Source organism: Microcaecilia unicolor, chromosome 7 (genome assembly GCF_901765095.1).
Source record: "Microcaecilia unicolor chromosome 7, aMicUni1.1, whole genome shotgun sequence".
Lineage (NCBI taxonomy): Eukaryota > Metazoa > Chordata > Amphibia > Gymnophiona > Siphonopidae > Microcaecilia > Microcaecilia unicolor.
The window spans coordinates 307459997-307473582 of NC_044037.1; the positions used below are offsets into that span (position 1 = coordinate 307459997).

The 13586-nt window shown below is 43.0% G+C and overlaps 1 protein-coding gene across 1 annotated transcript in view; it reads right to left on the minus strand.

Annotated features, from left to right (window-relative positions):
* The window catches only part of SPEG (striated muscle enriched protein kinase), a 495656-nt gene that overhangs the window by 136193 nt on the left and 345877 nt on the right, over window positions 1-13586 (minus strand). The window contains exons 17-18 of the mRNA XM_030208751.1: window positions 6818-6941; window positions 4062-4234 (exon numbers count right to left, since the gene is read on the minus strand). Coding sequence (XP_030064611.1) covers window positions 4062-4234; window positions 6818-6941 — 297 coding nt within the window. The remainder of the gene's footprint in view (window positions 1-4061; window positions 4235-6817; window positions 6942-13586) is intronic.

Sequence of the window (13586 nt, forward strand, 5' to 3'; positions counted from 1 at the left end):
TAGATGAGGAATGATACAGAAGAATGCAGAATGTCTGGTAGATTCAAGATGGGGACAAAAACCTGGGGAGATAGTAAGACAGTGTCAATCGAGAAGACTGTAAGAATTAAGATGGAGTGTAAAGGGATAAAATATGACAGAGATGCTATGTGAAGAACTTTGTGGGTTAAGGTCAGAATTCTGTGTTTGTATTCTGTATTGAATGGGAAAGCAGTGGTGACATACTTAGGGTAACATAGTCATGACCATGAGCGGGCGTAAGGAGTCTAATGGACATATTCTGGACTGACTGTAATCTTTTAATAACAGAAGAAGGGAATCCTGAATAGATAACGTTGCAATAGTCTCGTCTAAAAGCTACTAACAAAGTAGAGGACATCAGATAAAGACCTGAATGCTCCATCCAGTGTGCTCAACAGTCACTCTTCTAAGGAGCAGAGTAGTGTGGCAGAGTGAGAAAACTACAGAACCAATAAGTGAGTGCAGAGACAGTTTATTTATTTAAATAAACTGGATGGGCTGAAGATAGGACCTGAAGTGGTGAACTGGATTAGGAACTGGTTGACGGACAGACGCCAGAGGGTGGTGGTGAATGGAATTCGCTCAGAGGAGCGAAAGGTAAGTAGTGGAGTGCCTCAAGGATCGGTGCTGGGGCCGATTCTGTTCAATATATTTGTGAGTGACATTGCCAAAGGGTTAGAAGGTAAAGTTTGCCTATTTGCGGATGATACTAAGATCTGTAACAGAGTGGACACCCCGGAGGGAGTGGAAAACATGAAAAAAGACATACGGAAGCTAGAAGAATGGTCTAAGGTTTGGCAATTAAAATTCAATGCGAAGAAATGCAAAGTGATGCACTTAGGAAGTAGAAATCCACGGGAGACGTATGTGTTAGGCGGGGAGAGTCTGATAGGTACGGGCGGAGAGAGGGATCTTGGGGTGATAGTATCTGAGGATTTGAAGGCGACGAAACAGTGTGACAAGGCGGGGCAGTAGCTAGAAGGTTATTAGGCTGTATAAAGAGAGGTGTGACCAGCAGAAGAAAGGGGGTGTTGATGCCCCTGTATAAGTCGTTGGTGAGGCCCCACCTGGAGTATTGTGTTCAGTTTTGGAGGCCGTATCTTGTTAAGGATGTAAAAAGAATTGAAGCGGTGCAAAGAAAAGCTACGAGAATGGTATGGGATTTGCGTTACAAGACCTATGAGGAGAGACTTGCTGAACTAAACATGTATACTCTGGAGGAAAGGAGAAACAGGGGTGATATGATACAGACGTTCAAATATTTGAAAGGTATAAATCCGCAAACGTATCTTTTCCGGAGATGGGAAGGGGGTAGAATGAGAGGACATGAAATGAGATTGAAGGGGGGCAGACTCAAGAAAAATGTCAGGAAGTATTTTTTCACGGAGAGAGTAGTGGATGCTTGGAATGCCCTCCCGCGGGAGGTGGTGGAAATGAAAACGGTAACGGAATTCAAACATGCGTGGGATAAGCATAAAGGAATCCTGTGCAGAAGGAATGGATCCTCAGGAGCTTAGTCAAGATCGGGAGGCGGGGCTGGTGGTTGGGAGGCGGGGATAGGGCTGGGCAGACTTATACGGTCTGTGCCAGAGCCGGTGGTGGGAAGCGGGACTGGTGGTTGGGAGGCGGGGATAGTGCTGGACAGACTTGTACGGTCTGTGCCAGAGCCGGGGTTGGGAGGCAGGGCTGGGGAGGTGAGGATAGTGCTGGGCAGACTTATACGGTCTGTGCCTGTGCCAGAGCCGGTGGTTGGGAGGTGGGGCTGGTGGTTGGGAGGCGGGGATAGTGCGGGGCAGACTTATACGGTCTGTGCCCTGAAGAGCACAGGTACAAATCAAAGTATGGTATACACAAAAAGCAGCAAATATGAGTTATCTTGTTGGGCAGACTGGATGGACCGTGCAGGTCTTTTTCTGTCGTCATCTACTATGTTACTATGTTATTGCATTTGTATCCCACATGTGGCTTACAATACATCATGAATGGTGGAAGTATATAAGAGAGTATACATTTAGTATTACATAGGATCTTAGGTAACATGATATTGATGAAACAGGATAGTAGTGTAACAAGCAAATATTATAAGACAATTCTGGATATATGTGTAGGAGTTCACATTTGTTGAATATCTATAGTGATTCTTAAATATTTAAATGAGTCCACCAGGGTTAAAGGAGAACCACACAAAGTTTGGATAACTGCTACCCTGAGTAAGTGACCTATTATTCAGGAGGTGATGGATTTTCAGGGGTTAAGCAATAAGTGATGAGAAGAAGTCAACCAGTTATCAGTGGAATTGAGACAGTACTGTAAACTGAACAGAGCGGATACGATGGAGTGCAAAAAAGGACAAGTGTACTACTACCAAGGATTTTAACCGAATTCTGGAAGTTGAGAGGTTTCCAAGGATTGGAGTGGGAGGCAACAGGGCAAGAACAGTAAGGAAGACAATATACTTGCATTTCGTGGCATTCAGAAACAGCCTGTCATATAGAATACGCTTATTTGATACTACAGCACGTAAAACTACATGCATTTAGACCAAGGGAAATGTGATGTACATGCTGGTGTGTGGATTCTGTAACAGTGCTCGTAAATTTTGGAATGTCCACAAAACACCCATTTTCTTGCCCATAACCATGGCCCTTTTTGCCTGCGCACATTAGAATTTAGGCGCAGTGCGTTACAGAATATGCTTAGCGAGTTGTGCACATAAATTCTAGTTAGTGCTTATTATTACTCATTAAGACCTGTTATCAACACTGATTAGCTTATTAAGCCAATTAAGTTTTTGGCGCAAATCTCTAGGCGCGCTATATAGAATCCGGCAGGTAGTGCATAACTGTGAGGGGGCGTACATGGGCATGTTGCCAAGTGACATTTGCAACTTGTAAAATACATCAGTTGCGTGCATTGCATGGCGAGCTTAGATGCGCCAACTTCTACCAGCCATTGAGTTGTTGTAAGTGGGCACACCTAAATTTTGGTGCATAGTATTCTATAACTAGAATACACCTACATCTTGGCATCAGTTTATACTTGGTGGCTATGCTACTGCATACTGACCTCATAATACTTAGTCAAGTGCTTCCTAAACTATAGCATACAATATATTAAATATACATTTTTTAAGTACAAATTTTAAATGTAGTTCATAAACACAAGTTAAATGCAATCCATATAAGCAACTCCTAATAACGCAATTTTATTTTTAAATAAGTACCAAAACAAAAACACTAACATCAAATCAATTAGCAGAAACCCTGCCAGAGCATCAGTGGAACCACTGAAATCTGAAGAAGAGGTTCTAACATGAGGTAAAGATGGATCTAGAAAAATAAATAGTAGGAAATTGGCAGGACAAGATGGCATTCCCCTCAAGAAATCTAAAATGAGAAACCACAGCAGTACGTAGCCTAGCACTATAAACCACCTTGGTGTCAGAGAACTGCCAACGTTTAACCATCAAACTTCTTTAATGATCATGCAGGTATCCTCAGAATCTTAGCTAAAATTGGGTGGCGGAGCAGGTGGGGGGAAGAGGGGTTGGTGGTTGGGAGGTGTGGAGGGCAGACTTATACTGTCTGTGCCAGAGCCGGTGATGGGAGACGGGACTGGTGGTTAGGAGGCGGGGAATACTGCTGGGCAGACTTATACGGTCTGTGCCCTGAAAAAGACAGGTACAAATCAAGGTAAGGTATACACATATGAGTTTATCTTGGGCAGACTGGATGGACCGTGTAGGTCTTTTTCTGCCGTCATCTACTATGTTACTATGTATGAATCTGTAATGAATAAACCTAAATCACACATACAAGTATGATATATTAAGGAAAGGGTCACCATAGATTCTGTACAGGGATATCATGTCTCAAACGCATGAACAAGATCCAGTTGATACATGGTTCAGTTCTCAAAAAGCTTTTGACAAGGGTAGTCATCAATAGCTCTTATTGTCCTGGAAGGAGCTCCTCTTCTTTCTTTCTCTCACACAAAAGCACGTGTAGATAAGACAATGCTCTAATATCAAAGATATTTACCTGCTAATTCCAGGATGATGATACAGGTATACAGGCCATACTCATTCCTGGCTTCACAAGTCAGCCTTCCAATATCACTGGCTCCTGCCTTAAGGAGCTTTAAGGAATGCTGGTCATCATCAGGCATGCTCATCTCACACATCCCACTGTCGGCCTCCAGAACATGGCCATTTCTGTGAGAAAAGATACAAGGTAGGGCACTCTTGAACTCCAGATTAGGAAGCACAGACCCACTATCAGGCTTGTCTGAAGTAACATGGACCATTATTAATCTTCCCATTTCTCTCCCTCCCAATACCCCACTGCCATCCCTGTTAGAAAAGACGTAGGATAGGGCATTCTTACATTCTGACTGATGAAGCACAGAGTGCTATCAGGCTCATCTGAGGAAACACAGACCATTGTTAGACTTCCCCTCCCTCACACGTCCAGGTGCCAGTAGGGTTACCATATTTGCCGTAACAAAAAAGGGCACACAAAAAAATTCAGCCATGCCACCGCCATACAGAAGTCTCGCAAGGCCGTCTCTTGAAGACTCAGCAGCCATTTGCGGATGGGAAGGCGGTAGAACTAGAGGACATGAAATGAGATTTAAGGGGGGCAGACTCAAGAAAAATGTCAGGAAGTATTTTTTCACGGACAGAGTGGTGGATACTTGGAATGCCCTCCCATGGGAGGTGGTGGAGAGGAAAACGGTAATGGAATTCAAAAATGCGTGAGATAAACATAAAGGAATCCTGTTCAGATGGAATAGATCCTCAGAAGCTTAGCAGAGATTGGGTGGCAGCACCGGTGTTGGGAGGCGGGGCCATTGGTTGGGAGGCGGGGCTAGTGCTAGACAGACTCTATGGTCTGTGCCCTGAAAATGCCAGATACAAATCAAGGTCAGGTATAAATAAAAAAGGGCCAAGCCATGACAAACTTTATACATTAGACATGAAAGTTTAAATAAGACCCTTGCAGTTACTGGCAACCAACAATGAACTTTAGAATAATAAAAAAATAAATGATCAGAACGTTTCAAGGAAAAAATCAATCTTAATGCAGTATTTTGAATAGTCTGTAACTTTTGCAACAGTATCTGAGAACAACCCTTTAGAAGTGACAAGCGTTTTCGTAACGCTGCACCTTTGTTGGACGATCTTGGAAGTCTTTGATTAGACCATCCAGCATAATTTCTTTTTGTAACGTCCAAGACGAGACAGTGATTCAGAAAATTATTTACACCACTCAAGAATCCTGAGGCAGGCCTGTGGCCGAAACACAGTACTGTTTAGAGTCTACAATAAAGTTTATTCTATTTTATACTACTTTTGTCTCGGCGTCCTGAAGTTATTGGTCCACTTCCCACTTTGTTTTTCTGTTTCTGTACCCCATGGGATTTTGTGGCCAGCCTTCCTCCAACCCAAATATATTACATTGCAATAATCTAAAGAGCTCAGCAATAATGCCTGAACCAATAGCCGAAATTGATATTCCTGAAAATATTTACGGATACAACATAATTTACGCTATGCGATCAGGTGAGGAGCGAGGGTTGCCAAGCAAGAGAAGCGGGGAGGGGGAAGTCGCTTGGGTACCTTAGAACGCCCCGGGAGGACAGAGCCGAAAGGGTCAGAATCAAGGGTTCAGGGCCAGTGCAGGAAAGCAGCCTGTCTCCTTCACCATTGAGGTCAATGAAGCTGAAAGACTACAAGTCCCAGCAGCCCTTGAGAGAGAGGCCTGGTAGGATCAGGAAGTGTTACCCCCACTATGAGTCCCAGAATCCTGGGGGAAAGGAGGAGGATCTGGGAGGGCTGGATGAACAGAATAGGAAACAGCTGGGAGATAGGGATAATGATGATGATGGGAAGCAGCTGGGGTGGAAGGCTGTAGAGGAGCCCATGGACTGGCAGTCGGGAGAAGGCGGAGGAGGAGTGGAGACTTCAGAAGGAGAGCCCATGGACATTTCAGTCTTAGCTCGAGCTAAGGGTGGGCAGGTAAAAGGGCTCATCATGGCTGCATGGTTCTGTGACTTAAAGAAAGAGGTAAAGAAGTGGCTGCAGAAGCACTCCGACAGGGGGTGAAGGTTTTTCAACTGGGGTCAGGAGGGTGGCTGTCAGATGTTAGAGACTGACAGAGATTGAGCTTATAGAACTATTTTTCAAGGCATAATAATGGATGGTGAACATGGACGGTCAAAATAGTAGTTGATCTGGGTATTTAGCGAGTAGTTAGGATTGAATTGTATTAGTGAGTTCTTATGAAGGGTATGTGTTAGGATGGTTGATGGTATGTAAGGTGAGAGAGTATGTGGGAATTAAGTTATAGAGTAAAAATGAATAAAAACGAATAGATTGTAATTTTTGAATATAAGCAATGATTAATAAAATGTTTCAAGAATAACTGATTATATGTTTAATATTTACAATATATAGGGGTGCAGTTATTGTATTATTTGATTTAGCCCAGTCACCTTGGTTTGTTAAAATATCATAACTGCACGCCAATAGTCCAAAGAATGGTTTGATTATTATGGCCTTACTTCCCAACTATCCAATTACTGGAGCCATCATCAAATCCTACTTTACTCCATAATTGTCCTAAGTTTAGAGAAACAGATTTTCAGCCATAAACAAGCTTGTAAGATTTAGCTGAAGATCCAGCAAAGGAGAACTGACTAATATTGGATTTGCTTTGCCATTCAGCTACTTTTTGAAAATCAACTCTTGTGGGTCTTGTCACTGTTACATGAAAGTTAAGAAGACATTGGTTACCTCCTCCAACAGATGTTGGCTTCCACATGGTTTAATGTCACAGTGATATAAACTGGCTGATCTGCCACCAAATACACCAAATCTGGTTTGTCTAAGATGATTGGTGCCTCCTCCAGATAAGGACCTGTTAAGGAAAGACATTGTAAAATTTTCACTATAAGCAAGAAATAAAAACACTGAACATTTGCTGGCAGGACCATCACCAGAGCTGCTGAAATGACAGAACTAGCATAGCACACTGGTGCCCTGGGGCAGCTCAACGATTCTTCTGATAGGCCTGCCTGCCTGCCAGCAATAGAACCCAGGCCACACATTAGTGTCCCAATGACTGTACCAGCTAGCAACATAATTCAGGACCCCCTTAATATAGTCTAGAAAGGATAGAACTCAGGCATCCAATTAGTTTCCCAGGGCCTAAACCAGTCAGGTACAGTCCCTGTTGCCTTACAACCCGTTCAGGGACTCTACCAGCCAGGTGTAGGATTCACGCCCTCCTGGTATGTACCAGAATCTCTACCTGCCACAGAAAGAACCAGACATCATTACTGTTTCAGATATTCTACAAGATGGGAAGAGAACCCAGACCGCTGTCACTGTCCTTGTCCCAGGAGTATTGAAAGCTGGGAGAATGTTCTTGTATTTCCTGAATTTTACCATTCATGTTCTACAGAAGAGAATATGTAATCATTCTCTTTGTGTGTTCAAACACTGTCCCCCAGAAAGCAAGACTGGAGGTAGACCAATTGAGTTCCAATACAAGGCTACTTGTTCATTTACATGCAATTGAAGGAACTCTTGACATCTAAGCACAATAGACTCTATTAGATGTCAAGAGTTATTGGTCTACCCCCAGTCTTTGTTTTTTGTTGCCTCATATAAGGGTTCTGCAAAAATCATGAAATCTTTTCTTGCTAACAGGCAGCTACCAACAACATTAAAAAGCATAGTGGTGTGCCGCCCTCTTGTAAAAAAAAGAGCAACCTTGACCAAGACAAGCGTTACTGGCCAGTATCTAACATCCCATTTCTAGGAAAACGTATAGAACAAACAGTCTGCATTCAACTCAAAAATTGGCTAGAAGAGAGAAACTGTCTAGATCCATGTCGGTCTGAATTCAGTCCCAGTTATGGAATAGTGATAATCCTCATATCCCTGCTAGACAGTCTCTATAGAAACTGTGACAGGGGATCGGCCTCATAAGAGCAGCCATACTGGGTCAGACCACTGGTCCATCTAGCCCAGCATCTTGTTTCCAACAGTGGCCAAGCCAGGTCACAAATACCTGGTAGAAACCCAATTAGTAGCAACATTCCATGCTAGAAATCCCAGGGCAAGCAGTTGCATTCCCATTTCTGAATAAATAGCATACTATGGACCTTTCCTCCAGGAACTTGTCCAAACTTTTATTAAACCCAGATATGCTAACCATTGTTACCATATCCTCCGGCAAAAAGTACCAGAGATTAACTATTCATTGAGTGAAAAAATATTTCCTCCTATTTGTTTAAAAAGTATTTCCATGTAACTTCCTCAAGTGTCCCCTAGTCTTTGTACTTTTGGAACGAGTAAAAAATCGATTTACTTCTACTTGTTCTACACCACTCAGGATTTTGTAGACCTCAATCATATCTCCCCTCATCCGTCTCTTTTCCAAGCTGAAGAGCCCTAACCTCTTTAACCTTTCCTCATATAAGAGAAGTTCCATCTCCTTTATCATTTTGGTCACTCTTCTTGAACCTTTTCTAATTCTGCTATATCTTTTTTGAGATACAGCAACCAGAACTGAACGCAATACTCAAGGTGCGGTTGCACCATGGAGCGATACAGAGGCATTATAGTATTTTCAGATTTATTCACCATCTCTTTCCTAATAATTTCTAGCATCCTGTTTGCTTTTTTGGCCACCACAGCACACTGAGCATAAGATTTCAGCATATTATCTACAACACCATCCAGATCTGTTTCTTGAGTGCTTACCCCCAAGGTTGACCCTAGCATCAGATAATTATGATTCGGATTATTCTTTCCAATGTGCATCACCTTACATTTGTCCACATTAAATTTCATCTGCCATTTGGATGCCCAGCCTTCCAATTTCCTAAGGTCTTCCTGCAATATTTCACAGTCTGTATGTGTTTTAAGAACCTTGAATAGTTTTGTGTCATCTGCAAATGTGAAATGAATCAAAAGCATTGCTCTTTTTGGAGCAACAGAAGTTTGTGTGGGCTGCTGGCGCAATGCTTTTGATTCATTTTTGTACTGATTTCCAAAACTGATGGGCGTTTTAGTTACCACTTGACTGAGGAATTTCAATCTGTCTGCACTCCTGCAAGTAATTAGCAACAACATTGCAGTAAGAGTGTATTTGACCCCTGACGCAGGCAGCTTTTTGTGCCAAAACACAGCTGTGTTGAGCCCTTTTATATAGATCACTGAAACTGGTAATAAAGTCTGTTTTGGTTCCATCAGTCACAAATGTACTCCACTTTTCTTCATCACCAGAGTGCTTGGAGAACAGAATATCTCTCTATGCACTTCCAAGATCTCTAAGGTCCTCCCAAGGAGCATCACTTACTACACCCTCTCCAAAGGAAATGATATGATGTGATATCTGCCAATGAACCTGCTCTGGAGTAGCCCCCACACTCTGGAATGCACTCCAAGAAAGACTTCTGTAGTGAAAAATACTTAGGAAAGAACAGATAATCGTAGAACTTAACAATTCTCAGCCAGAGACAGAAATTCACCCCTTACACTTCCTCTAACACAAGACTATCTCTATGTAACCCCCCTGTTGTACGGGATTTCTGAGGGGATAAAGCCCTGGTGGAAGGTCACTAGGTGGGAAGTATGCCCAGCCTTAGGGGACGGGTTAGGAAATAAAATAAGAGCAAGATGGTGCAGCAAAGGAGATGAGTTAAGAGGTGATAAAAGGATTACCAAGTGCTTGCACATGGTCTTTCAGGTGCCCAAAATTCCCCTGCCAGAGATCAGGGTGTAGTAAGGGGAGTCCCTGTTTAAGAACTGACAATCTGTGGAGTTGGGGAAAGGAGACAAGTCATAAAGTCATAATCCAGATGGACAGAGACTGTCAGGAGCTCTGGAGCGTGGATCAAGGGAGTCATAGCAGCTCTGTGGGTGCTTGAGCACCCCCAATATTGTGAAAAGTCCATGTATGTGTTCATGGATGGGTTATTTCCATTAGGCTTAGCACCCCCAATAATTTTGAGAAGTTAGTTCCTATGTGTCCAGGAGCTGGAGATAGGAACTGGGGAGAATTCCATTTCATAGGGGAGCTGGAACACCTGAATCCGGAACATATACACAGGAACCACACAGCCCATGTGGGGTGGATTGTCAGTTGGAAGGGATGGACAAGGAGAGGTAGTGTACAAAGTGTATATACTTCTAATCTGCGTTCTTGTACGTACTCTGATAAAATCCAGTCAAGTTTATCTGTTTTCACTGGTTTGAACTGTCTGAGCTGCTGGTTGCAGAAGTTAATAAAAGTTCCAGTTGGTTTTCATATAAATCCCCAGACTGTGGAATGGTTTAATCCTGGAAGATGCCTCTGGAACCAAGGGCTGTCTGGGGTCATTCTAACTAAATGACAGCTTACATTCCACAGGAGATTTGGAGCAGAGACTGAGTTCCTGGGAGGAGAAGAAGGTCTCCGAACCCACTAACCACTTCTTTTTCCCAGTTGGAGGCACCATGCATCAACTGTGAAGTGAAAGGGTCCGAGGGAGTCTGCCCGTTGAGGGGGCTCCCCATCCACTCAGACTCCGGACACGCCAGGAATTGGGTGTTTCATCTACATTGGGGAGAACGTGAAAGCCTAACTTTCTCCCAAAGTCTTTAACGGAAGAGACAGTTAGTCCCTGTGTGTGTGACTAATGTGGGCTGCACATACTGAAGCAGGACTTGCTCACCACATGTACTCTAGATGAGTTACATGTACCTTTTCTGACTGCACACACCATTATTCCTTAAGTTAACCATCCTTATCATCTATATAAACTCCTGTTCTATCTTATCTGTCTCTACATTTCATCTCTGCTTATCCTGGCAGTGGTTCCAAAACCTGGTCCTGGAATGGGTAGAAGTGAATCACTTGTTTACTCTTTCCAAATATACTAGGACAAGAGGGCTTGCAATGAAGCTACAAGAAAGTAAATTACAGGCCTGTAAAGGGGTGATATCTGGATAAAATGAGTCAGTGTATGAAATAAGCATTAAATAAGTCATCTGCATAGTAAAAAGGCTTTAACACCAGTGTTGTGTACTACTACTACTACTACTTGACATTTCTAAAGCGCTACTAGGGTTACGCAGCGCTGTACAATTTAACATAGAAGGACAGTCCCTGCTCAAAGGAGCTTACAATCTAAAGGACAAATGTACAGTCAGTCAAATAGGGGCAGTCTAGATTTCCTGAAAGGTATAAAGGTTAGGTGCCGAAAGCAACATTGAAGAGGTGGGCTTTGAGCAAGGATTTGAAGATGGGTAGGGAGGGGGCTTGGCGTAAGGGCTCAGGAAGTTGATTCCAAGCATAGGGTGAGGCGAGGCAGAATGAGCGGAGCCTGGAGTTGGCGGTGGTGGAGAAGGGTACTGAGAGGAGGGATTTGTCCTGTGAGCGGAGGTTACGGGCGGGAACGTAAGGGGAAATGAAGGTAGAGAGGTAATGAGGGGCTGCAGACTGAGTGCATTTGTAGGTAAGAAGGAGAAGCTTGAACTGTATGAGTTTGTAAGTGTACTCAAGTAAGTATTAAAAAGAAATTGATGATCTACCACATCAAATGCTGCAGAAATGTCCAGAGAAACCACCAGAGCTATTTTCCCATGCTCAAAGCAGGAATGGAGATCACTTAAAATGGCATGGCCTAGGCTGAAACCTGCCTGAAGAACATGAGCTTGAGTAATGCACTGGATCCTGAATATCTAACCCATTGCCTTCTATTAAGATGTTTTGATATGTATTGTGTTGATATTGTAGTTAGTACAGTAGGCTATTATGTGAATATTTTTTTTAGCAAAACTTGGTATAGCACTCTTCAATTTAATATCAAAGTGGTTTACATTGAGGTAAAAACTGAACATGGAACAAACCAGTCACAAAAATACCTAACACACACAGCAGAAAAAAAAATCCATCTACAGAGATAACTCAAGGACAGTCCTATTGCAATTCAGCAGTTTAGTGGATGTGAGACTCAGTTTAGGAAACATAGAATTCCTTTTACCAAACAGCAGTAAAAGGTCCCCTGCAGTGGCGTCGGCGTGCAGGTTTACTGTGCACCGAAGCCTCTTAGGAGGCGGTAAGGGCTCCTGCAATAGCCTGGCAGTAACTGGGTAACACATGGTGCTACATGATTACTGCCAGGCATGCCCCCAGAGCTAGAAATTTTTTTTTTTACATTTTAGCGCCAGGATTGGCACGCAGTGGGAGTAGGAACTACTGCCGGGCTCCCCAAGGAGCCCAGTAGTAGGGCCAAATCACCACCCTTTTGTAAAAAGGCCCCAGAGTAAATGAGGGCAGATAAAGACCAGCATGGCCCTCCCAGTTGCCCAAAAAGGCAGCCTGAGCTATATTTGCAGCTCCATGATGGTTATCCTATGACTTTAGGGCTGTAAATGACACCTGCTGTCTTTTCCCCCTCCCCCATTACATTTTCAAAAAGGCCAATTTAGAAGGATAATTCTCAAAGTTAGAAGCATAAATCTTTTGGATACTGGGTCCAGAACAAATGTGTGTTCAGATGCTGTACACTAGAAAGAAAGAGCTCCCTGTCCCAGTCGATAGATGTTGGATCTCTTGATATTCCCACAAGAACTGTTTTAGAATCATTATTGAAGAAACACAATATGAAGAAGCATACTCGTATCCCAAAAAACCCCAAATGAAGTCTTGATCGCATATAGCGATCCGGTTTGGGATGGGCTGGCGAGAGATTCGTTGGAAACTCCAGTAAGCTTGAGTGAGAGTTTGATTAGAAAACTTCAGATGTTGCAGAATACAGCTGCATATTTGTTTTTTTAGCTTATCTAGATATGAATTAGCTGCTCCACTTCTGATGAAACTTCACTGGCATTCGATAAAGCCTGAATTATTTTTAAGTTATGTACTATGACTTTTCCTATCCTTTTTGAATTTTTGCCATTATATTTGGTGCATTTAGGGCCCCTTTACCACACAGCAGTAAAAGGGAACCTACGATGGCGTCAGTGTGCAGGTTTGCAACTGAGCAGTAAGTTAAGCACTTGCCACATGGCCACTTCCTGGGGGAGCCCTTACTGCTTCCTATTTAGGAGGTGGTAGGGGTTCTGGTGGTAGCCTGGTGGTAACCGGGTATGCCCCCGGTGCTAGAAAGTTTAAAAAATATTTTCTAGTGCCAGAATTGGTGCGTGGCAGGAGTTGGAACTAACGCTGGGTTGCCCCGGGAGCCTGGCAGTAGGGCCGAATCACCGTGCACCAAGCCAGAGCTACTGCTCCCACCCTTTTGTAAAGGGGCCCCTTAATTTATCTATCATATTGAAATTCAGCCTTAAAAGACAGATTGCCATTACTCCTACAACTTCTAAATCCAAAGAAAGTAATTTATGAAACTATTTTCAATGGTATGTTTTCCTATCAGTCCCCTCTTTGGTGAAATTCATTTCCTTTAATGATTCGCCAGATTCCTCATTATTTATCTTTTAGAAGGGCAATTAAAACCATCTCTATGAACTCTTCTATAAGCTGTTGTCATACTGTTGTAATAATTTAGCT